The sequence below is a fragment of the Typopeltis vanoorti genome, chromosome 20 (assembly GCF_054136105.1).
Source record: "Typopeltis vanoorti isolate ZY-2024b chromosome 20, IOZ_Tvanoo_1.0, whole genome shotgun sequence".
Taxonomy (NCBI): Eukaryota; Metazoa; Arthropoda; class Arachnida; order Uropygi; family Thelyphonidae; genus Typopeltis; species Typopeltis vanoorti.
In genome coordinates this window covers 24,176,187-24,202,982 of record NC_143568.1, presented here as the reverse complement: position 1 = coordinate 24,202,982, position 26,796 = coordinate 24,176,187, and the positions used below count along the sequence as shown (strand labels likewise).

General features: G+C 38.0%; 1 protein-coding gene across 1 annotated transcript in view; it reads right to left on the bottom strand.

Moving 5' to 3' along the window:
- LOC150095284 (laminin subunit alpha-1-like) overlaps positions 1-26,796 on the bottom strand; it is a 1,249,242-nt gene that overhangs the window by 832,141 nt on the left and 390,305 nt on the right. The window contains exons 19-20 of the mRNA XM_090410638.1: positions 25,460-25,668; positions 16,522-16,628 (exon numbers count right to left, since the gene is read on the bottom strand). Coding sequence (XP_090266764.1) covers positions 16,522-16,628; positions 25,460-25,668 — 316 coding nt within the window. The remainder of the gene's footprint in view (positions 1-16,521; positions 16,629-25,459; positions 25,669-26,796) is intronic.

Genomic DNA, 26,796 nt, shown 5'->3' with positions numbered 1-26,796 from the left:
AATATAAAGTTATACATTTTGGGATAAACAGATTACAAGCTGTGTATCACATCAATGTCATTGTACCCCACAAAATAGAAAAGCTAGAGATCTGAGGGGGGGGGGGGGTAGACAGCAAGTTAAAGCTTAGAGAACATACTAGTAAGGTTGATAAGGTAGACCATAAGATTGCTTAGCTATTGAAGGCCTTGATATGTCCACATCTGGATTACTGTGCTCAAGTCTGGTCTCTTTGGTTTCTTGGGAATGAGGAAGTGGTGGAAATCATGTTGGAGGCTTAATGGATTTTTTACAACACTCAAAAAGAATTAAAATAGAATTTAATACTTCCTATATTTCGTCCTAGTCACTAGGACATCTACGGGGATTACAAAAACAATTAATGTAACATGCACACACACAAATCTTACAATACTAAGCCCAACCACGTGGGTGACACTAAAGTCCTATCTAGGTGGAGCACCCTCTAAGGGCGGTAGTAGGTGGCCTGGAATGTAAGGTGGAATCTCTGGTGATGAGGGTTTCCCAAATCTTCGGAAGCTTAATGCAACCGTATTTATTAAGATTAGGTTGGTTTCTGAGCGTTGCTGCTGCTTTTAAGAAAAGTCTCTCTTTCTTGAATTTGCTGTGGTGGAGCATGGTGGTTTTCTTCCATGATACTCTGTGGGTGGTGTCCAAAACATGGTCAGCCAAGCCTGAATGGCCATAGTTGTGCTTACAGATGTAAGACTTGTGTTCTTCCAGGCGGCTGGATGCTGATCTGCCGTCTGTCCAAAGTACGCCAGCTTACAGGAGCAGAGTACTTTGTAAACTCCAGGCAGCAAGAGAGGAGGGAGCTTATCTTTCGTAGAATGGATAAGGATAGCAAGTTTGCAGTAGGGCTTATATGCTGTGTGTAGGTTGTACTTTTTTAGTATCTTGGCTATTTTTTCAGATATGCCACGGATGTAGGGTATGGTGATGGCATTTTTAAAATCTTGTTGACGAGAAGGATGGGGAATGGGGGGAGGAACTGATTATTTTTTTGATACTGTATTTGCTGTAGCCATTGGAGAGGAAAGTGTTGTGTATGTGGTTAAGCTCAGTAGTAAGGGAGGTTCCACTGGAACAAAGATTGTGGGCTCTCTTAGTAAGAGTTTTGATGATGCTATATTGTTGTGAGGGGAGGTGGTGGGAGAGTTTGTGAATGTATCTGCCTGTGTGTGTGGGTTTTCTGTATACAGTGAAGACAAGCATATCATTAGGCAGGCGTGTGACTAAGGTGTCTAGGAAGGGTAAACAGTTGTTCTTTTCCTTTTCCATAGTAAACCGGATTCTTGGATGTAGGCTATTGAGATGACTGAGGAAGGAGTCTAACGTGTCTGGGCCATGAGGCCAAATAGAGAACACATCATCTACGTATCTTATTCAGATAGAAGGTTTTCCCTCCTAGAAGGAAGTTCCTCCCCCATTCCCCGTCCTTCTCGTCAACAAGATTTTAAAAATGCCATCACCATACCCTACATCCGTGGCACATCTGAAAAAATAGCCAAGATACTAAAAAAGTACAACCTACACACAGCATATAAGCCCTACCGCAAACTTGCTACCCTTATCCGTTCTACGAAAGATCAGCTCCCTCCTCTCTCGCTGCCTGGAGTTTACAAAGTACCCTGTTCCTGTAAGCTGGCGTACTTTGGACAGACAGGCAGATCAGCATTCATCCGCCTGGAGGAACACAAGTCTTACATCTGTAAACACAACTATGGCCATTCAAGCTTGGCTGACCATGTCTTGGACACCACCCACAGAGTATCATGGAAGAAAACCACCATGCTCCACCACAGCAAATTCAAGAAAGAGAGACTTTTCTTAGAAGTAGCAGCTCTCAGAAACCAACCAAATCTTAATAAATACGGTTGCATTAAGCTTCCAAAGATTTATGAAACACTCATCACCAGAGATCCCACCTTACATTCCAGGCCACCTACTACCACCCTTAGAGGGCACTCCAACTAGATAGGTCTTTAGTGTCACCCACGTGGTTGGGCTTAGTATTGTAAGATTTGTGTGTGCATGTTACATTAATTGTTTTTGTAATCCCCGTAGATGTCCTAGTGACTAGGATGAAATATAGGAAGTATTAAATTCTATTTTAATTCTTTTTGAGTGTTGTAAAAAATCCATTAAGCCTCCAACATGATGTCCTCACAGCACTTAAGCCTCTACACACGAAGTGGTGGAAAAGATTCAGAGGTGAGTGGCCAAGATGGTGAGTGGTCTGTGAATTGTTCCCTATGAAGATAGATTGAGAATGTGTAAATTGCAGAAGTTGGTTGATAGGGAAAAAAGAGGGATATGAGAGAAATATTTAAGATGCTTAAATGGTTTTATAGGACTGATGCAGGGGAAATGTTTCAACACTTGGATGGAGAACCAGAACAAGGGATCATCCATGGAAGTTGAATAAAGTTGTGGTTATTAGGGGTTTGAAGACAAGATTTTTTGCTTGTAGAGTTGTGAATGAGTTGAATGGGTTGGCAGAGTCAGTTGTGAATTTCCTGCGATGAGTCTTCGAACTCTATGGAGGAGCTCGAGCTCGTACAATAATAATAATAATAATAAATTCGCCCCATAAAAAAATAAAACAGGTAAAGGTTATTATTCAAATAAGGCATCAATGCTAATGGTAAATCCATTTCGTGATGTTCTGTGACGGCATGAGCAGTTGGGGCTGAATTATCCCTTCATTTGTATTATGCTGCTACAGTGTTCACATTGCTAAATTCATAACTCTACCTGTCTGGCCTGTGTAAGCTTTGCTACAGGAATGGTACATTCCTTGGTGAGAGTGACCATGAGGTGATTACCTTGATGGTTGCCAGCAGTGTGAGACTTCTGTAAGAAAAGGGTATATGTGGAACTACAAGGGAGGGGGGGGGGGAATGATTATGAAGAGCTCAGGAGACAGCTTGCGGGAGTAGCATGGAATGAGGAGTTAAATGGAAAAGAGATCAATGCAGCTTGGGGGATTTTCAAAAACTATCTAGTAGATGCAATGTCTAAATGTATTCCAAGGGTGAGAATGTTAAATAAGCTAGATGTGAAATGGATGAATAAAGAGATTAAACATGCGATACAGAGAAAAAGGGCATTATGAGGAAGCATAAGAGAAGTGGAAATAACCAATTCCATTATTCAGTTGTTTGCAGATGATGCAAAGTTGGGATGAACCATGAAGAGTAGAGAAGACATTGTGGCCTTACAAGAAGACTTGAATAAATTGAGTGATTGGGCATGGGAATGGGGATGTGAGGTTAATGTTGCAACATGTAAGGCTTTGAAATTTGGGAAACAAAGATGGGATGCAGAATTTATACTTGGCGAGGATATATTGTCGGAGGTGGAGGAAATAAGAGATCTGTAGGTGATAGTGGATAAGGCTCTGAAATTTAGGGGACACATTGCCAAAATCGTGAAGACAACACAAAGGCTTCTGGGAATGATGCAGAGGACACTGACTTGTAGAAGTAGGGAGATTCTTGTTCCATTGTATAAGGATTTGATTAGGCCACACATGGACTATTGTGCCCAGATTTGGTCACCTGGTTTACAAAAGAACGAAGAGATGTTGGAAAGGGCATAGAGGAGACTGACTAAGGTAGTTTCTAACCTCTGGAATTTCGAGTATGAGGAAAGACTGAGAAGATGCAACTTGCCGAGTCTGGTGGACAGGAGGAAGAGGGGAGATATGATAGAGACCTACAAGTTAGTAAGGGGTTGTTATAGGATCAATGCTGGAGAGGTTCTACAGAAAATAGGAGCATATCAGGGGAGAACCAGAGGTTATCCCTGGAAACTGTATAAAGATGGTGTGAGCAAGTGAGTGAGAAGCAGGGTTGTTTTGCATGCAGAGTTGTGAATGACTGGAATGTCTTGCCTGAGAGTATGGTGTCTGTAGAGAATTTGAATGTGTTTAAAGCACGGTATGATGATCTGTGTGTGTGTGTGTGTGTGTGTGTGTGTGTGTGTGTGTGTGTGTGCGCGTGATAAAAGGACCTCCCAGATGAGTGCTACATTGCATGCGTAGCAATATGGCACTGTGGTAAACACAGTGCTGCTAGCATCCTTCGCCCTTCTGAGTGCTATAAGATGGATTTCTATTATTTTTTATACAAAATAAGAGAATTGTATACAATTGTTGATGATAAAATTAAATATTACAAGCAAATATAAATAAATGAATAAATATATTTAAATATTGAGAATAATTTGGGGTGCTGCAGTTCCACAGTGCCTATGCACGAGCTACCCATGGTTAGGTGTCTAGTGGAAACTAATGACAGTGTGCAAGAGAAGAGAAGAATGAAAGAAAAAAGAGTAAAAGAGGCAACAAGTGATTCCAGGACAGCAGTATATGGAGACCATAATTAAAGGATTGGTTACTGACAGAGTCCATAATGTCTACTATACAGGTGGGAGAATGAGTAGGATAATTAAGGTGTTGGACATAAGGAAGAAACGAGCAAGAGAGTTAGACGTGATTGTGGGGATGAGTGATCTACGTGGACATAAGAAGGATGTGAGGATGAATATCAGGAGACTATTGAAAAGAGTGAAAGATAACAGTGCAGTAGAAAAGGTTATTAGTGTGATGCTAAGGTATGACAATGATGAGTTGTGACGGAGAGCCAAAATCACGAATGGTATGCTAGCGGAGCAGTGTGAGGAGAAGGGAGTGCAGTTTATGATTGTATGTCATGTGTTTGAGGGAAGAATGAAATTATATAGGCATGATGGATTGGATTTAAATGGCTTTGGAGTGAGTGTACTGGAGAAAGTGTTCCTGGATGGAAGAACAGTGTGTGATGTGTGCAAGACATCAGAAGAAAGAGATGAAGGGAAAAATTAGGACAGTGGTACTGAAGAGACAGAAGTACGTGGCAGTGGAAACAGTAGTAGTGTGAGAGATGAAGAGAGAATGGGAATACAAAAGGAACAGGGAAACGAGGGAAACTCGGGTGGACAGGGAGAAATGACATAGGGAGAGTGGATATTGAAAGTGGCAGTGAATGTGTGCATATGAAGTGGAGTATATTGCAATGTGGGTGGGAAAGTTGAGACTGAGCAAATATATATCTGGTAGGGGTGATAAAGATGATTGGGCAGGTTTGATGAGAAAATCACAACCAAAACATGGCTTGGATAGGACTGGCTATAGACCTAAAAATGAACTGCTATGTTCGTTTATAAATGCCAGAAGTATCATAAATAAATGGATTGAAATGGTTTCAGTGATTGAGTTTATTTGTCCCAATCCTATCCAAGCCATTTGTTGCTGTCATCGACATAAATAAGATTACTGATCAATCTGTCACTTATACAAATAAGTTCTTGTGTTAAGCTCATCCAATGCTATATACATAATGTCCTCAGTTTAGATACTAAACAGGTGAGGAGGAAATAGGCAATTTTGCCTAACTTTCTATGCTAACCTAAAGCCAATCAGTTGATCCAACACCTGTTCTTACCATGGCTTTGTTCACTGTACAAGTTAGTTGTCAATCTGATAATGTGTTGATGAAAACCCATTGTTTTCATTACCTCCTACAATTTCATATGCTGAACACAGTCCAAAGTTTTGGAGTAGGCTATGAAACACATTATCATAGGGAGTCTAAATTCTTTATACTTTTCATTGATCTTTCTAAGGCAAAGTATCTGATCTCCGGTACCCTTTCCTTTCATGAAACCTGCTTGTTCCTCTGGCAGCACTACCTCAAATTTGGCCTCACACCTGTTTAGAATGATCTTTAATAAAATGTTGCTTACATGCGATATTAAACTAATAATTCTATAGTTCTTGCAATCCTTCATACCTCCCTTTTTATGCAGTGGTATGAAAACGGACTTCTTTCAAACTGTAGGTCATGATCTTGTCTCCCATATCTCCTCACAATGCATCTATGAAAATACTTTTAATTAACTTTAATGGGGCTCCATCTGCACTCAGGGACTTAACTGTTGTTGAGCTGTTTAACTGCTCTTTCAACCTCATGCCTAAGTGGAAGAGGTTCCAAACTAAATTTTCCTGGTGAGAGGAATCCTCCAAACTTTCCTTATCCTCTCTGGTGTTTTCCTTATCCAAATTTTCCTCATCCTTATCACTTACTCAGAGTACTCTTTCCATCTGTTTTTGATTTAAAATTCTGTTAGTATACTGCTACATTCCTGTCTTTGATGGCATTCAATTTGTGCTTAAACTTCTGCTTTAGTTCATGAACTAAATGAAACATCCTTTTATAATTATGCCTCATTTGGTACTCTTATCTTTTCAAATTTATTAGCGTAACAATTTTCCTTGATCTGTCTGATGGCTTTTCTGATTTCTTTGGGTAATCTCTTATATTATTCAGTCCTTGTGTCTCTTTTTCACCAAAGAGACAAATGGATCTCTTGGTCTTCTAAGTGTACATTTGGTCAGGAAATTTTGCTGACCAAATGTATTTAACAGAGACAAGAGATTTTGGAGTGTTGATGGACAAGGATATGAAATTCAGAGGTCACCTTGCACACATTGTGATGTGATCAGATGCCCTTAGATCCAAAGAAAATCCTAGGAAATTTTTTAGCTATGTGGCCAGTAGGACGAGAAATGACTGTGGAAGAATGACATTGTAGGATAAAAATGGGAATAGAGTGACTGATGCAGATGACATAGTGGAATTGTTCAATGAACACTTTATTGGAGTATTTCATCCTAGAGGAGTCAATTTGAATACTAGAGGGATAGGGAAGGTTCGAGGTTTAGAGGTGCAGGAGGAGAGTGTGTTCCACATACTGAGTACTCTCGATGTTAGTAAAGCTGTGGGAAGGGATGGTATTTCACCACGAGTTTTGAGAGAATGTGCAAGGGAAATAACAGTGCCTTAGATGTGGCTTTTCAATGAAAGTCTGGCTGCGGGAAGGGTACCCATGGAATGGAAGGAAGGTAAGATAGTGCATTGCATAAGGGCGGTAGCAGACTGGAAGTGTCTAATTATAGGCCAGTTTGTGTCATCAGTAGTTAGTAAGATCTTGGAGAAGGTAGTGAGGGAACGCATACAGCATTGGGAAGATGAGGGTAATGTTATGTGTGAGAGTCAACATGGATCTGTGAAGGGGTGCTCTTGTTTTAGCAATATGCTAGCCTTTTATGATAAAGTTACAAGAGCATTAGATGAGGGAAAGGCACATACTGCCATTTTCCTAGACATAGCAAAGGCATTTAACAGAGTGCCACATGATAAGCTGATATTCAGGTTGCAGCACATGGGTCTGGATGTCAGACTGGTCAACTGGATTCAGGATTGGCTGTCTGATAGGTATCAGAGAGTTGTGTATGGTGGAGCAATATCAAGGAAGCAGAAGGTTACAAGTGGGGTTCCACAGGGCTCAGTACTAGGACCAATATTGTTTAACCTTTATATTAATGACATTGTCCGTGGATTGCAAGGGGATATTCAGTTGTTTGCAGATGATGCAAAGCTGGGAAGGATTATTAGTAATAGTGCAGATGTGGTAGCCCTGCAAGAGGATTTGAATAAGCTAGATAGATGGGCAAATGAATGGGGGTGTCAGTTTAATGCAACAAAATGTAAGGTCTTGAGGTTGGGACACATTGATGGGATGCTGCATACTCTATGGTAGGAGTTAAACTGGAGGAAGCAGGAGAGACAAGAGATCTGGGGTTGATGATTGATAGAAACCTGAAATTTAGGGGACATATTGCAAAGGTGGTGAAGGTAACACAGAGGATTGCTGCAATTATGAGGACACTGACCTGCAGAGATAAAATGGCTATCATTCCGTTGTATAAGACTCTGATCAGACCACACTTAGACTATTGTTCTCAGATCTGGTTCCCAGAATTTGAAGGGGATAAATTAACTGTGGAAAGAGTACAAAGGCGGAAAACAAAGATGGTGTTGGGACTGTACAATGTTAGTTATGAGGATTAGCTGAGGGAGTGTGGGCTGCAGAGTTTGGTGGATAAAAGAAGGAGAGGTGATATGATTGAGACTTTTAAACTGTTGAGAGGTGGTTACAAGGTTGACACTGAGGAGTTCTTTTGCTTGGTTGAACAGCAGGAAGGAGCGATGACAAGGGGCCATCCCAGTAAGTTACGAAAGGAAACTGTGAGAAAGAGGGTGAGGAGTGGTTTCTTTGCATGGAGGGTGGATGAACCTTGGAATACATTGCCTGAGAGAGTGGTTGGAGCAAGAACGGTCAATGGGTTCAAAGAGTGGTATGATAAATTTTTTGTGTTTCCTAAAAACGACCTCCCACGATAAGTCTTTTGACTTCATGGAGGCCTTAATAATAATACTAATACTATAATAATAATAAAAGATTAAACCAAATATATAATTGGTAGCATAGCCAAGTGAAAAAACTTCCATCAACTATCTCTAATCCAGAGAATTTTAATAATAAGGTGTTGACACCTTTTGGCAACTGGTATATTGTGATATGACTTCTGCATTACTTCCACCTTGGTATCACCACCTCTGAGTATGGCTCCCACTGGCAAGACCTCAATAAAGGTCAAAACCATTCTGGGTAGTGGCATCTTCCTTTAATGCATAGCATTATAAATGTCTGCAAGGATATGTGCTTTTGATTATTATGGAGACTAAGGCAAATGATCAGAATTTATACCACTTTACCATGAGTTGCTGCAGTCCTGAAAATACTTCAGGTGCAAACTTTGTTTGATTACACTTGGATAAAGGATTAAACCAAATGTAATTATTATTATTATTATTCAGGCCTCCATGGAGTCAAAAAACACTCATCGTGGGAGGTCCTTTCTAAGAAACACAAGTCTATCAAGACTCATTGAGGGAGGTCACTCATAGGAAACACAAAGTCTGTCATATCATTCCTTAAATGCATTGGCCATTCTTGCTCTCACCACTCTATCAGGCAATGCATTCCATGGTTCAACCACCACCATGCAAAGAAACAACTCTTCACCCTCTTTCTCACAGTTTCCATTCGTAACTTACTGGGATGGCCCCTTGTCATGACTCCTTTCCGCTGTTCCTTCCACCCATTCATTTATCCATCTATCTAGCTTATTCAAATCCTCTTGCAGGGCTACCACATCTGCACAATTACTAATAACCCTTCCCTGCTTCACCTCATCTGCAAACAACTGAATTTCCCCTTGCAATCCATTGACAATATCATTGATATAAAGGTTGAATAATACAGGTCCCAGTAGTGATCCCTGTGGAATCCCACTTGTAACCTTCTGCTTCCTTGATATTGCTCCACCATACACAGCTCTCTGATACCTATCAGTCAGCCAATCCTGAATCCATTTGACTAACCCAACATTTAAACACATGTGCTGCAACTTAAATATTAAATATCAGCTTATCATGTGGCACCATGTCAAACGCCTTTGCAAAATCCAAAAAAAAAATGGCAGTACATGCCTTTCCCTCATCAACTGGTCTTGTCACTTTATTATAAAAGGCAATCATATTACTAAAGCAAGAGGGCCCTTTAACAAATCCATGTTGATTCTCACAGATAACATTAACCTCATCTGCCCAATGCTGTATATAGTCCCTCACTAATTTCGGAGAAATTAGTGAGGGACTATAAACTTGTTTCTAGTCCCTCACTAATTATAGGCCTGTTTCTGAAGACACAGAAACAGGCCTATAATTAGACACCTCCAGTCTGCTACCACCCTTGTGCAGCTGCGCTATCTCGATTTCCTTCCATTCCCTGGGTACCTTTCCCACAGCCAGACTTTTATTGAAAAGCCAGGTCAATGGAGCTATCAGTTCTTTAGCACATTTTCTCAAAATCCGTGATGAAATACCATCCAGCCCAAAAGCTTTGCTGGTGTCCAGAGTACTCAGTATTTGGAACACACTCTCCTCTTGCACCTCTAAACCCTGAACCTGCCCTATCTCTCTAGTATTAAAACCTCCTCCAGGATGAAATACTCCAATAAAGTATTTATCGAACAACTTCACGATGTCCTCTGCATCAGTCACTCTATTCCCATTTTTATCCCACAATGTCATTCTTCCACAATCGTTTCTCTGCCTACTGGCCACATAGCTAAAAAATTCCCTAGGATTTTCTTTGGATCTTAGTGCCAATCTCTTCTCATATTCCAGTTTTGCTTTTCTCACCATTCTGGTCACTCTCCTGGCCTGAGTCTTATATTCTTCATGTAGCTACCCTCCACTTCTCTCCTTATATATCTTCCATAATCTCTTTTTCAACTGCAGTTCCTGTTTGATATCGTTTGTCATCCACTTTACACCAAATTGTGTCCGCTTCTTCACCTGTGGAATACAGCTTACTATTGCTGCTAATAAATATTCTTTCACAATTTCCCAGACACTAATGATATCCTGTCCTTCCAATTCTGCCCTCCATGGAACTGCACCTAGTTGATGCCCGTCTTATAATTCCACATTCGTTCCCTTTTCTTTGATACACCTGCATGTCTGTTCATCTTCCAAGTCAAAACCACATGGTCACTCTCTCCGACTGGTGGGAGAGATGTCGTCTCAGTTATTATCAGCTCTTCTGATCCTATGACCAAATCCAAAACTCTTGAATCTCTTGTTCCCTCTATTACATGCTGCTGAAGACATTTGTCCCTCAAGAATTCCAGAAATTCTATCCCCTTCTTACTACTTGCATTTTCCTCTTCCCAGCTTGTACTGCTGTAGTTAAAATCTCCCACAACAATCATTCTTCTTAAACTTGCCAAGCTCAATTGCCTTAACATCTCCCGGTCCCCACCTTCTGTGCTCCCTGGTCTATAGCAACAACCCACTAAATATCCTGTGTTGGCCACTTCTATCTCCCACCATATGCTTTCAAAACCACCTGTGTCACTGCCTTCCAAAGCCTCCACTCTTAGAGAACATAAGTCATCACTTATCATAAGCAGTACGCCACCACCATGTTTTCCTTTCCTATCATGCCGAAAAATGTTGTACCCTGCCACTTCAATTCGGGTTATTATATCATCCTCCATCAACCATGTCTCAGAGATCCCAATAATCTTTGCCCAGGTTGATGCTATCAGAACCACCAATTCATCTCCTTTATTTCAGATACTCCTGGCATTAGTATAGAGCATAAAAATGTCACTGCTTCTATACCTATCATTGTCCCCTCTCGACCCCAATGGGCTCAATGTTACCTGATGTCATCCCCCTTCCCCCAAGCACCCATTCCCACAAGAGGCCATCCCTTCTACCATCCACCCTGGGAATTCTAGTTTCCCTGCATTGACACACCAACTCGTTCAGAAAACAGCAATCTTTCCAGATGCCTTCATCCTTCCTCATTCAAATGCAAGCAGTCTCTATCATACAGTTCCCTTCTGTTCTCAAACACCCTCCAAGCATCCACGTATTCCAATCCTCTCTTCTCACCCATTCTGGCTATTATGCTATTCAGTATTGCTGCTCTTCTGCTCAGCTCGTCACTATCATACCTGGGCAACACACACACAATCTTCCCTCTCTGCATTTTCTTTTGCACAAATTCAAGCAAGAATCTCAGATCTCTCGTCATCCGATTTACACTGCCTCTCACGTCATTCGTGCCCACCATCACAATCATTTCATATCCAAGTGTAAGCAAAAGAAGTTTGCGCCTGAATTATTTTCAGGACTGGTGAAACTCGTGACAAAGGTGATAAAAGTTCTGATCACTTGCCATAGTATCCCATAATGCAAAGCACTTGGATGCAAAGCATTTGGATTAAATCAAATATATAATTGGTAGCATAGCCAAGTGAAAACCTTCCATCAACTATCTCTAATCCAGAGAATTTTAATAATAAGGTGTTGATACCTTTTGGCAACTGGTATATGGTGATATGACTTCTGCATTACTTCCACCTTAGTATCACACCACCTCTGGATCTGGTTCCCACCGATGTGCCTTTGTGCAGAAGCCATTGCTTTTCCTGAGATGTGAAAGGCTCTGCTTGGAGATAGGTTTTGCCTGTCTCTGAGTGGGGGGGGGGGGGGCACTGCTGAGATTATGGCTCTACTTGGTGGTGGGGTGAGCCTGTCATTGAGTGGAGCCACTGCTGAGTTGGATGGTCCTTTGTCACTTGTAGGGAGTGGTCTGGGGCACTGCCTAATTTTTAGAAGGTCTTTACTTAAACAGCACCTCAATAAAGGTCGAAAAGTCTGGGTTGTGACCCTTCCCTTAATGCATAGCATTATACATGTCCACAAGGAGATGTGCTTTGCATTATGGGATATTAAGGCAAGCGATCAGACCACCTTTACCACAATTTGCCCCAGGCAATGATGCAGAGGACCTTAACATACAGAAATAAAAAGGTTCTTGTTCCACCCTATAAGGCCTTGATCAGGCATCACATGAACTATTGTGACAGATTTTGTCCCCTGGTTTTCATGGTAATAAGGATATATTTGAAAGGGTCCAGAGAAAACTGACTACGGTGGTGATGGTGTTTAGGATTTGGGATATGAAGACAGACTGAAGGCATGCAGTTTGCAAAGCCTTGTGAGTAGAGGAAGAGTTTAAATGAGTTGATGAGCTTTATGTGCAATAGTGTGTATCTCTCATAAAATGAGTCTTTTGACTCCATGGAGGTCTGGTATTTTGGTATTTTATGTTGATATATATATATATATATATATATATATATATATATATATATCAACATTAATTTCACATCAATTTGACCATATGATTGCATTTTTATTGATGTATGAAAGTTTTAAGAGCGCATAGCACATCAACGCTCATCTTAATTGGTCCAATGCAATGTAGGATAAATTTGAATGCTTTAATTTATCAGTTAATATTAAAGCATAAAGATCAAATGAACCACAGCTGTGCTTCACATGTGCCTTGTATGTGAGATGCACAAAGAGTTTACACTTTGTAGTGAGATAAGATTATCATTGGCAAATATTAAAGTGAGACACGAATCATTTGAATTTGATATGATTTTTAAATCCAGCCATATAATACACACAGAAATAGGAAAAAGTAAATACTTGGGACATTATTACTTTTCCGGATTGAACCAAAGAAAGACTGAAATAATTCATTTTACTTACTTATTATACACAGGTTCCAACCTCCTTTGACTATAATCATACAATCTGGACATTTAAACGGGACATTCAGTACATCATATACACTGTTTCAGATTGTAAATATGGGCAAAAAAGTTATAAATTATTTCTGGAAATTATAAATATATATTTAAACTTGTCTATATTGGTATCATAAACATGTCAGTTCACATTTCATGCATATGAAACTCAGAAAACAAAAACAGCAACTCATAACAAATGACAACGTTCAATTGGATTGCTTCACATAATAACCAATCACAGCCACTAACAACTTCTGGGTGCTATCGTCTCAGCACACACACACACACACACACACACACACACACACACACACACACACACACACACACACACACACACACACACACACACACACACAATTGCCTCACCTTCTGGGCCATTTAAAACCACTGGAATTTGACACTCTGTGCCATCTGCATGTGTGTTTAAAGGGCTCAAAGGTGTCTGTATTTGTAACAGCACACCTGGGCTATTAACATGAATGTGATGTAATGGTTATGCATCGAAAAGTGTCTTTTTGATTAAGCATTAGTATATTATGTTTAATTTTAGGAATCACGTGAAGCCAGGAAACAACTGGAGGGGGGGGGTCTTTAACAAGAATAAATGCAAAAATATAATATCCATGATACACCTCACACCCAGCACACCAGGAATATTTGTCCCTGATATATATATATATATATATATATATATATATATATATATATATATATATATATATATAGAAAGCCACCAACATGAAGTAAATTGGACAACAACTTCAAACCTACACATTTGCCACGATGAGGTAGAACGCCACATTGTCAAGTCAAAAGAAATCACCTTGGATCCTCTTCATATGAACAATAATCTCAGCTATAATTTGCCTGACTCTTTCAGCTCTACTATCAGATACTGGAGATTGCGTGGTTCCACACACGCACAAGTGTACAACAATAAACTTTAACACAGACTACAGCTCAAGTTCATAATAACTGTAATTTACAGTCGAATATTATAGCTTTATAATTGTATAGCTTTAGAGTGTCTCAATGTTTTTTTCAGTGTCTTTTAATAGCTTTCTATGTTCTTAACGCCTGATGAAGTCAATCCCGACGAAGCATGTTGCGTTTTCAAATAAACCTCAATTTGTTATAATTCTCGGATTTTTAGTCAGTTTATATTAAAATGAACATATCTAACCTCCGAATTAATAGTAGTAGTCATATATATATATATATATATATGACTACTACCAGGTTTAAAACCAGGTTTAAAATTGCTTGGTATTTTTAACATATATATATATATATACATACACACACACATACACTGAATATTCATATATTACAAAGTAATATTCATCATCATCATCATCATCATCTTTCAATTCAAAGTAATATAATAATATTATATTATTACTATAATATTATAGTAACATTATTACATCATTACATTATAGATAGTAATATTACTACATTTTACATAGTAATATTATACATTACATAGTAATATCTGTTTATTACATAATAATATTATTACATCACATTCAGTAATTTTAATTTTAATATTAATTAAAATTAATTACAATTGATTAAATAAAAATTTTACTTTTTGTTCATTTTAAATGTTTATAAAAAACTAAGAACTTTATTTAAATAATTAAGTATGTGTGCATATAACTTAGGCATAGGATAATCCTGATACAATTTCAATAGTTTGTGTTTTAATTTTCTGTGACTGTTTAGATTGTATGGCAGGGTAGTGTAGGCATGAGATGATCTCTCATGGCTGCTCCATAAAAGTTGTTACAGCGCCTAGTTGTGTAGAGGGTTGTAGTAGTTGGTCATGTTATGTGATACATATCTCTGTAATCAAGGTGAACATTATTAGAAATAGTGCCTTAGTAACAGTACACAGTAGTACTAAAGATTACATTCTGTATGTTCAGGATTTTGTGTTTTTGTCATTAGATTTTTCGTTATTGTCTTGTGTGTACTGGGTCTCCAAAGTACTGTTGAAATGATTCTTCAGTGAAGTTTGTATTTTTTTTTTTTTTTTTTAAATTTGATTAGTTATAGTTTTCTGTGATCATGTAGAAAGTTACATCGTACCTTAGTACTGTTTCACAAATTCCATGTAATATGAATTTTCCTATGCTGGTTGGCATCACATCTTTTGCTTGGAAAAATTTTGCAGTAATAGTGCATAGTTTGTTATAAAGGTATTCTAGCCCATTTAACATGGCTGTGTATGTAGAAACCAAGGTATTTAGCATGTGTTATGGGTGTGATTTCAGAACAGTGGAAGCTGCCATGGTTAATGTGTGTGACAATACATCGTTGGTGGTGCAGGGTGCATGATTCTTGGGTTCTTTATGATTAGCACTTGTGTTTAACTATAAACGAATTGTGGTAGAAGTAGATGATTATTTTGTTTAGATGATGTGTTTTGGCACTCACCAAAACGCATCATCTAAATGTCTGTGTGGAGTGTTGGTAGTGCTGAATCATCTGCATATTGATAGATTTGACTTTGTATGACCAAGTTGTGAATGTAATTTTATTATTTTTATTACATTTTATTAATAATAATAATAAATCTGGATTACTGTGCACAGATCTGGTCACTCGAGTCTCTTTTGGGATCAAGAATTGGTAGAGAAGAATCCATGTATAGAAGAAATTCATGGATCAGAAATTGGTTTGTAGGCAGAAAAATGGGATATGATACAAATGTATAGTTATTACAAGATTTTTATAGGAGTGGAAATTTTCTGGTACTTGGCTAGAGGGAGAGAACAAAGTTAAGTCACTAGAAATTTAATAAGAGGGTGATTACTATCACCCTAGGATTAGAATTTTCACTTGGGTAGTGAAAAATGAGAGGAATGGGTTCCAGAGTCTATTATGAGTGCTTTCTCAGTGAATATGTTCAATGAAAGGTATAATAGGTACACAGTGTGGACAGAATTAGTGTGTTGTCTCTCATGAGTTTTCATACTCCATGAAGATACCTGTATAATAATAATAATAATAATAATAATAATAATAATAATAATAACAACAACAACACCAGTGATAATAGCAATAATAATAATATGTCAATGTTAAATCATTTCATAATAATACATCTGTAAGTCTTGCAGGTTCTGAGTGACCAGTCAGTACATTTAATTGCCATTTTCATAAGATTAAATAAATATTGAAATATTTTAATTAAATATTCTATCTCATGAAATTTGGTTGATTAATCCAAGAATAAAGTACTTTCATACTATATGCTACACTTTGTCCAGTTATTTTTCATTTTATCCCATCTCTCATTCAAATAATGATAAAATATACCAAAGCAAATTTAAGTATATAGATTACTAACTTACAACACATCTATTACAATTTTTTCCAACAAAGTTTGGCTTACACCAACACTGGCCAGTACCACGTTCACATTCTGGGCTTTCAGAGCCTTGTGGACTGCAAGCACAAGCTAAAAGAAAAGAAAAAAAAACACTAAAAATGATTTAAAAGAAATGATAATCAGGGTGATAAGTATTATTTTGTGTAATAATTGGTTATACAGATTGCAATTTTCCTAATTGCATTTTGCATTAGTAAAATGTTTTATTCATTTTTAATAGCTTAGCATAACTGCTGATTGTTGAGTATAGTGGGTTTATTACTGATGCTCTTTACTAAATATTTTACTTGGTATTGAATGAACAACAAAGTGAAGGCACAAACAAGATCTGCATGCTGTGCAGTGCAAAGATCAAAAGTAATTATCAACATAGATTTTTCGAGAATAGTTTAATGCCACTAGAGCAGACTGTATGAATGGCAGAATGTGGAGCATGTATTTTTATTGAGACTGAACAGAAGACAAGAGAATGTGTGGGCCTGTAGAAGGTGCAGTATTTTGTTAGATTATGAGTTATCAGTAAATGCAAAATTCACTGATAACTCATAATTGTAAGTACAAATAAATGACTGTATGAATTACTGAATGAAACAAAGTATGCCTGTGGAGTTGGCTTAAAGTATGAATGACAGCAAATGACACTCTGGAAGAAAGACAGTAAGAATGAAAAAATAAAAGCAAATGTAGAAATGAAAGGCAGAAATGACAGAACAATAGGGAGAGAAACTACATGAAAGACAGAGGGTGCAATGCCAGGATGCAAGATCCAAAGAACAAGATGATCAGAATGAGAAATGAGATGAGGAATATAGACTGAGATTACATGTTTGGTGGATAGGAATGAAAGGGCACGAGGATAGAATCAAAGTAGAGAAAAAGAGGTGACGAATGACTCAAAGTAGCAATGATGTAAGGAAATTTCAGTGTTAAATGTTTGGCAAATGAAAAAGTCCACAAGGTCTGATTCAAGCAAGATAACTGATGCTTTGGATGAGAAATAAATGAGCAAGGGAATTAGTGGCAGTTGTGAGAACAAATGATTTCCTCGGATAAAAGGAAAAATGTGACAATGGATATCACATAGTTAATGAGGAGAGAGAAAGAAAAAGTGTTGGAAAAGGTTGTCAGTATGCTGCCAAGGTTGGACAATGATAATTTGAGACAGAAAGCAATAATTAGTAATGATATATTGGCAGAGCTATGTGAGAAGAAAGTGACAGATTAAATTTAAATGGATTTGATGTCACCAAGAGATCAGAGGACATGAGGTAAAGTGAAAGCTGAGGAGAATGAAATGAAGGTGCAAGTGAAGTGCTTGTTAACAGAAATAATAGTAGTAATAGTGTGTGTGAGATGATGGGAGAACAAAAGTACATAATGAACAGGGGAAGCCAGCAGGGTGGACTAAAGACAAAGCATTAGAGGAAAGGATGTTAGAAGCAGTATGTGTGTATGGGATGTTCAGCAGAGGATTGGAATGGCATGGATATAGACAGAATAGATTAGTCAGAAGATATATATTATTATTATTATTATTATTTCAAGAGACCATGGAGTCAAAGACCCATCTAGGAGGTCCTTTTGTCATACATACATACACACACACACACACACACACAAACATACATACATACATGCCATGCCATAAACACACTCAAATTCTCTGCAGACACGACACTCTCAGGCAAGGCATTCCAGTCATTCATAACTCTGCATGCAAAAGACCTGCTTTTCACTTTCCTGCTCATACCCTCCTTATGCAGCTTCCAGGAATGTCCTCTGGTTCTTCCCTGATCTCCTACTGTTTGCTGTAAAACCTATCCAACATTGATCCTATAACAACCTCTTACTAACTTGTCTCTATCATATCACCCCTTTTCCTCCTATCCACTAGACTCTGTAAACTGTATCTTCTCAACCTTTCATTTTTGACATTCCAGAGATCAGAAACTACCTTAGTAAGTCATCTCTGGATTCTTTCCACTGGCCAGAGAAATCACAACTAACAGGGGATGTGGGTAGGACAAGAGTATCAGAAATGGGAAAGATTAAATTGTTTCAATAAATGAGCTTATTCATCCAAAAATTGTTGGAATAAGTGAAACATGGATGAATAAGGATTATATCCTAATGGGAATAGAAATGGAAGAGTATGATGTCTTTTCATGAGGACACAAAGGACAAAACAGGAAAGTGAAAAGGTGCTGATTATCACAGCAGAAGAATTATGTCTGCATAAGGTGGAAAAGCAACAAGGAAGCAGCAGAAATGCTTTTGAGGCAATATGCTGTAAGATTGACAGAAAGAGATATTTGACTGGATCTTGCTACAGGCCTGGAAATGTGGAGGGTGGAGATCAAGAAATATATAAGCAATATATTGACAATGATATTATCTTTGATGGACAGCATGGATTTGCTAAAGAGAGAGGTCATGTTTTATTAATCTACTTACTTATTACAATAAAGTAATTTCTTAATTGGACAGAGGAGAAGGATACATAGTAATATACAGTTATCACTCTACTTACGTCTTTTCATGTTACATTCTTTCGAAGATACGTCCGTGATCCCATAAGGGAATAAATAACATTTTTGGCTATACTTTCAAACAAGATGTAAGTGAGCATAAGGTAAAGCATGCACAGTGGCAACAGTGCTTTCAGCGGCAACCTCCCTCGGCAGTCGGCAAAATGGTTTAATTGTGTATTTATCATTAAATATTTCACGCAACATCTTTTGTGCAACATGCCCCTACACACACAAGCAAAACCTAGTGAAGAATCACAGAAAAAGAGGTGAGCAATTGATCTTGAAAAGAAGAGTTGCAAGTTAAAAAGCAACAAGAAGCTGGTAAGCACATCACTCTGACTGCACATGACTTTGGATGGTCTCATTCTACAGTGATGACCATTTTGAAAAATAAAGATAAAATCGTAGAGGCTGTGAAAGGATCTATTCCATTAAATCGACGATAGTGACAAAGCAATGACAAGGTCATATCAGTGATATGGAAAAGCTACTTGCATCATGGATAGAGGAGCTGAATGAAAACCGCATACCCCCCCTAGTATTGTGACAATAACCGCTAAGTCTCTTCAACATGTTGAAGGAGAAAGCAGAACCCGTTTATGACTATGAATTCAACGCTTCTTCCGGTTGGCTCATGAGATTCAAGCAGAGTTTTGCACTGCATAATGTGAAAATGTATGTGAATCTGTAAGTAATGAGAAGGCTGCCAAGGAGTTTGTGGAAAAATTGGATGAAATTATTATGGAGGAATATTATTTGCCACAGCAAATATTTAATATGGATGAGACATCCTTGTTTCGGAAAAAAATGTCCGTGCAGACATTCATCCATAAAAAGCTAAAATCTATACCTAGTTTTAAAGCTCTTAATGCCTGTATTACGATTCTGTTATGGGCAATGTGGCTGGATATAAACTGAAACCATTTGTGATGTGGCACAGTGAGAACCCACGAATCTTCAAAAACATTAGGAAGCATATTCCCAGTTCATTATTGGAGCAATAAGAAGTCATGGATAACTCAAAAATTGTTTGAGGATGCCTTAATCAACTGTTATGTGAGTGAAATAAAAAGCTATTGTGTGAAAGAAAATGTAGAATTCAAAATTTAATGCTCCAGGTCATCTGTCTTATAGCAGTGATCTTCACCAAGCTTAAGGTCATATTTCTCTCTCCAAACACTACTTCATTGATTCAACGGATGGATCAGGGAGTTCTTGCAGTGCTTAAGACTTATTATCTCCGGAGAACATTTTCACAAGCCATTTCTGTACTGAAGGAAATGACCAGACTCTCATGCAATTCTGGAAAATATTCATCATGCTATTAAAAATATTGCTGTGGCTTGGGACGAAGTGATCTCTCAATGTATGAGTGGCATATGGAAAAAGACATTAAAAAGGTTTGTGCATGATTTTGGAAGTTTATAATAGTGGGCCTAGCAAACAATCTGAATCTCGAAGTGAACGATGACGACATAATTCAACTCATAGAAAGTTCCCCTGAAGAGTTGACTAACAAAGAATTGATCAAACTGGAGGAACAACTGTTGCAGAAGAGGAAAAACGAGAAAAGGAAGAGGGAAAAGAGAAATAGGAAGAGGTAGTTAAACAATTTACAGTGAAGGGTCTTGCAGAAATGTTCTTTGCAGTTAGCGATGTTCTCAAAATGGCTGAAGACATGGGCCCCAATGTTGAATGCTACTTAATAATAGAAACGAAAGTACATGACATGTTTGCTTGCTATGAACAAATTTATGATGAAAAGAAGAGGAATAAGTAAAGGAATTGGACATTTTCATCAAAAAGAAAAACACAAAGGTTACACCAAAAGAGCCATAGCCTGCTCGTTTACACAGGGAAGGTAATGTAGATGTGATTGTGGAGGAAGATTTGGGTGATTATTCTCTGTTTTATAGTGGCAGTAACACACAATATAGTTTTATAATAAGGTTAATAAATTAAAATGAGAGTATAGTTATTACGATTCAGTCCCTAACCCCAATAACTCTTTTGATTTAATGTATCGACTTACATCCTGCTGGATGGAATGGAACCTGGAAGTAAGTCGAGGGAAGACTGTACTTAGATTTCACAAAGGCTTTTGATAGATTACATTTTGACTTGATAATCAAACTAGACCATCTGCTCTAGTTTGACTATCAACTTATCATGCAGTAATCTTTGCAAAATCGTTGCAAAAGCCTTTCAAAATCTAAGTATATTACTGTGTATCCTTCTCCTCTGTCCAAGGAAGCAGTCACCTTATTGTAATAAGTAAGTAGATTACTAAAACATGACCTCCCTTTAGCAAATCCATGCTGTCCATCAAAGATAATATCATTGTTTTCAACCCAATTCTGCATCCTAGTTCTCACAAGCTTCTCCAACAACTTAACTACAACACTTGACACAGATAGGCCTATAGTTTGATGCTTGAGTTCTATCACCTCCTTTATGAAGTGGCACAATCTTGTCCTCCTTCCACTCCTTAGGAACTTTATCGAGTGCAAGACTTGTATTAAAAAAATATGTCAAGGCCAGCATCAACTCCATGGCACATTCCTTCAGAATACGTGGTGATATATTATCAAGTCCCACAGACAAATTTACATCTAGTTTGCTCAATACCTCATACACCTCTTGCTCACTTACAGTCAGTCTCTCCTCCACATCATCAATTACTCTCAATCTCTCCATGAAATCACATTCACAAGATTCAAAGACCTTTATGAACTGCTCATTAAGTATGTCCACCGCATCTTCCGCAACAGCTGTCTTTATACCATTTTCTCCAATCAATGTCATCCTTCCATAATCATTCTTTCTTTTGCTGGCTACATATCGAAAGAACTCCTTAGGATTCTTTTTGGAATCTTTGGAAAACCAAAGACTCATCTAGAAGATCCTTTTGTCATACACACAGCTCGCCATACCGTGCTTTAAACACACTCAAATTTTCTGCAGACACCACACTCTCAGACAAGATATTCCAATCATTCACAACTCTGCATGAAAAAAACCTGCTTCTCACTACTCTACTCACACCATCTTTATACAGTTTCCGGGCATGATCTCTGGTTCTCCCCTGATCTCCCACTATTTTCTGTAGAACCTCTCCAGCACTGATCCTATAACAACCCCTTACTAACTTGTGGGTCACTATCATATCTCCCCTCTTCCTCCTGTCCACCAGACTCTGCAAGTTTCATCTTCTCAATCTTTCCTCATACTGAACATTCCAGAGGTTAGAACTACCTTAGTTAGTCACCTCTGTACCCTTTCCAACATCTCTTCATCCTTCTGAAAACAAGGTAACCAAATCCGGGCACAATAGTCCATGTGTGGCCTAATCAAAACCTTATACAACGGAACAAGAATCTCCCTACTTGTACAAGTCAGTCCTGTGCATCATTCCCAGAAGCCTTTGTGTTGTCTTCACAATTTTCGCAATGTGTCCCATAAATTTCAGATCCTTATCCACTATCACCCCCAGATCTCTTACTTCCTCCACCTCCAAAAATATATCCTCACCAAACATAAATTCTGCATCCCATCTTTGTTTTCCAAATTTTAAAACCTTACATTTTGCAACATTGACCTCGCATCCCCATTCCCGTGCCCAATCACTCAATTTATTCAAGTCTTCTTGTAAGGCCACAACACATGGTTCATCCTAACTTTGCCTCATCCATGATGAGCTGTGTGTATGACAAGAGGACCTCTGAGATGAGCATGTGACTTCATAGGGTCTTGGGTAATAATAATAATGATAATAAATCACTTGAAGTGTGTGGAGAGAAAAATTGTATATCAAGCTAATATATACACACATTATGGTACATATTCTCTTTTTCCTATATATTATATGCACACACACACACACACACACACACACACACACACACACACACACACACACACACACACACACACACACACACACCACGCACAATGTATGCTGCTTGGAGAGGACCTCCCCCCATGAGCAACATGAGCAAGGTGCATCATGCTATGTAACAAGGCATGTGTTTGTAGCCAGTATAAACTGAAGGAATATGATGACACTATATTGAGATGTAAGTGCAGGGAGTCAACTGTAAGTACTACCTGCAGTGGATGACCCACCACTCACACCAAACATTACCATAGGATACTACTAAGGATAATATGTCAAAAGCAGCATCATTCGCTTGCAAACACAAGCGAATTCTGGGCATCAACTCAAACATGAGGCTGCACAAAAATATTCAGTACCTAGTCTCAGAACATGGGTTTCCATGATAGGACTGCAATATGCAAGCTCCACATTACCGAACCATCATATTTGTGGTGCAAATAGATGCTAGCTTCTCTAGCTTCCACAACCATGTGGAAGCTTCCACAAACATGTTCTGGATCAACAAATCATGCTACACTCTCTACTGAGAAGATGGATGGATGGATGGGTGTGGGTGTGGCAGATGCCCTGTGAACATCCTTTATCGGAGTACATAACCCCAATTATGACATTCGGAAGTGGTGGTGTGCAGGTATGCAACTGTTTTTACTAGTTCAGCTTCAGACCTTTGTTTGTGGTGTCATGAACATTGAACTCTAAGAGTTATCTGAACATTCTGGACAATGCAATGCTTCCTACTTTGTGGTGTTTCTACTGATCTGACCATTGTCTCTTTCAGCAAGACAATGCACTGTGTCATAATGCTGCTGCTGTAACTGCATGGTTTATTGATATGAACATCACCACACTTGAGATAAGGGCTCTGCAGAGTCCTAGGGATGTCCACACCACAAAAGTGCGAGACTCCTTACATGCAAAAGTCCCATTGATCATTATTGTATGTTCATGGTAAGTGATCCTCACACAGTGTCCATCGACTTCTTTCCAAGTAGTGTATATATACACACACAATATATAAAACTATATATGTATGTGTGTGTGTGTGTGTGTGTATATATATATATATATATATATATATATACATACATACATACATACATACATATATATGTAAAAATACTATACCCAAGGTAAAAAACTTTCTACATCTAATTCTCATCCTAAGATTTTTATTTAATAAGGTCAAAGCACCTTATGGTAACTTGTTTTGGTAAAATATTTTTTATACGCTCTGTATTACTTAAACCTTGGTATTTCTAAGCCTGGCTCCCACTGATGAGACCTCAATAAAGGTTGAAACCGGTCTGAGTAGTGGCTCCTTGCCTTTAATGCATAGCATCATACATCTCCTCAAAGAGATGTGCTTTGCATTAAGGGTAAATACTAAGAATAGTGATCAGAGCTTATTCCACCTTTATCACGAGTTGCCTAAGACTTGCACTACTTGCAGGGGCAAACTTGACTTACCTGTCTGTTTGCTTACTTGGGAAATGGATTAAAACCAGGTTTATAATTAAAATAGCTTGGTATCAAGACGAATCAGGGTGACTAACTAGGGAGTACTCTCTATGTTTGCTGAACATGAAAAATGGGGGTGGGTAATAGTTGATAAAGGTGATAAGATCACTAGCCTCAACAATTTCCTTTATATAAATTGGTAATGTGGGTAAAGGACGAATGGTTGTCCTGGATGAAAAAATAACATACTTTGTATCATACTGATGGTACTGGATTAAAGGAAATTGTTGAGGTTAGAGATCTGTGGATGATGGTGGATAGAGATTTGAAGTTCAGAGGACATATTGCAAAAGTGGACAAAATAGCTCAATGGATTACTTCTTCGATGTGGAAGAACACACTAACAAGTAAAGATAGAGAGGTTATTGTCCCTCTTTACTACTTTGCACAAATCTGGTCATCTGGGCTTCTTGAAAATCAAGATGTGGTGGAGAGAATTCAGAGACAGGTAACCAAGCTAGTGACAGGTCTATGGAGTGCTTCCTAGAAGAATAGATTGAAGATGTGCAGGTCGCACAGTTTAGTTGACAGGCAGAGGAGAGGGGGACATGATAGAAACCTATATGTTGCTAAAGAGATTCTATAAAATTGACAGGTTACCTTCTAGAAGTTGTGAAAGAGTGTTGTTAATAAGGGTCTGTGGACTAGGTTCTTTGCTTGGAGAGTTCTGAATGAGTGGAATGGATTGCCAGAGCTAGTTGTGAGTGCTGAAAATTTGAATAAGGAGTGGTATAATAGGAACTATGTAAAGAGAATGGATGACTGACTATCTATATAATAAAAATAATAATATAATTACATATAATTATTATATGATGACATTATGCCTGTAGGCTCTTTTTTTATTTTAAAGTTTACTGTTGACAATTAGTCTCCTATGTTTTCAGAGTTATTGTTATGTCATAAGGAAAGTATCAAAAACATCATATCATATTATAAAGAATACAACTTACCTCTGCAGTCGTGATGCAATGCGCTTCCATAATGTCCATCCAGACATTCATGACAGTTCCAACCACCTGTATTATTCAAACATTTCAAACACTGTCCAGTTAAACGATCACACCACATAGGCACTGATCTATCTTCATTCCCACTGCAATTACACATTTGGCAATAACCTCCAGACACTAATGGATTACCAAAATAACCTTCTGTGCATCTAAAAGAACAACAAAAATATTGTAAATGTTTTTTCTTAATTCTTTCTATTTAATTAACCATAGTTATATCAGCATATAACCTATCATACAACGATGGGGAAGTTGAAGTTTCAATAAGTATTAGCAACAGCTTGCAAACTAGCAATTAACAAACATAAACAGACTACAAATGAACTCCAGTTCACAAGATCCTGAAGTGGTATAATCATTGCCTTACACAATAACAGAACTGCATTCTGTTCCTCAACATATCCTCGACACTGCAAAATACCACATCGCCTCCCCCCATGTTTTCTGTATCTATCCCCATAAGAGGTCATCCCCACCTTCCAATCACCCTGACAGCTTGCAATTAAATGGCCCTTAATCAGTTTAAAGTTATTAATGCTTGAAATAAATCAGAAGTATTGCAGTGTATTTTTACTCTAGTAAGTGCATATTCCATTAACAGATGAGATTAAAATTATAATTTGACAAAAAAGTACAGGTTACTGATACAGCTGACAATTGGATGGGGGGGGGGGAAGAAATCCAGACGAACTGGTAGATCTGCCATGAAAAATGCAGAGTTTGTTAACAGTTTCATCATGAGATGAAGTCATGTTGTCTTAAAGATTATTCAGTTTCTTGACTTGTGATTTGGTAGGATCAGAAGTCAAGAGACATATACATAGTCCTATAACATAATAAGTGTGACTTTTGTTTTTATAATATTAAGTGGCATGCATGATAACAGTCACATTGCTTTTATCTACACTGATCATAAGTCAGAAAATGGAATGTACTCCATAGTAAGAGTACGTTTATTCCTTTCTGGATAGTTCACAATTTGTCATTTGTAAATGAGCAATGCCTAAGACTCATGACTCATTTATCAAAGGTTTAAGAAAATAACTGACAAGATTTATACTTCCTACAGATGATATGATTAAATTTACTGAAAAGACAACATTAATTTTTTTATCAGGCTGCTGCCCAATTCAACCTTCTGATGAAAATCATAATATTATTGTCATGTATGTTAAAAAGTACCTCATATTTTTGAGACAGAAAACTGCAAAATTGCAGTTTTCTGTCTCCTTTTCCTCTTTGTTTTAGCCATATAGGTTTATAGCATTCAATGCTCA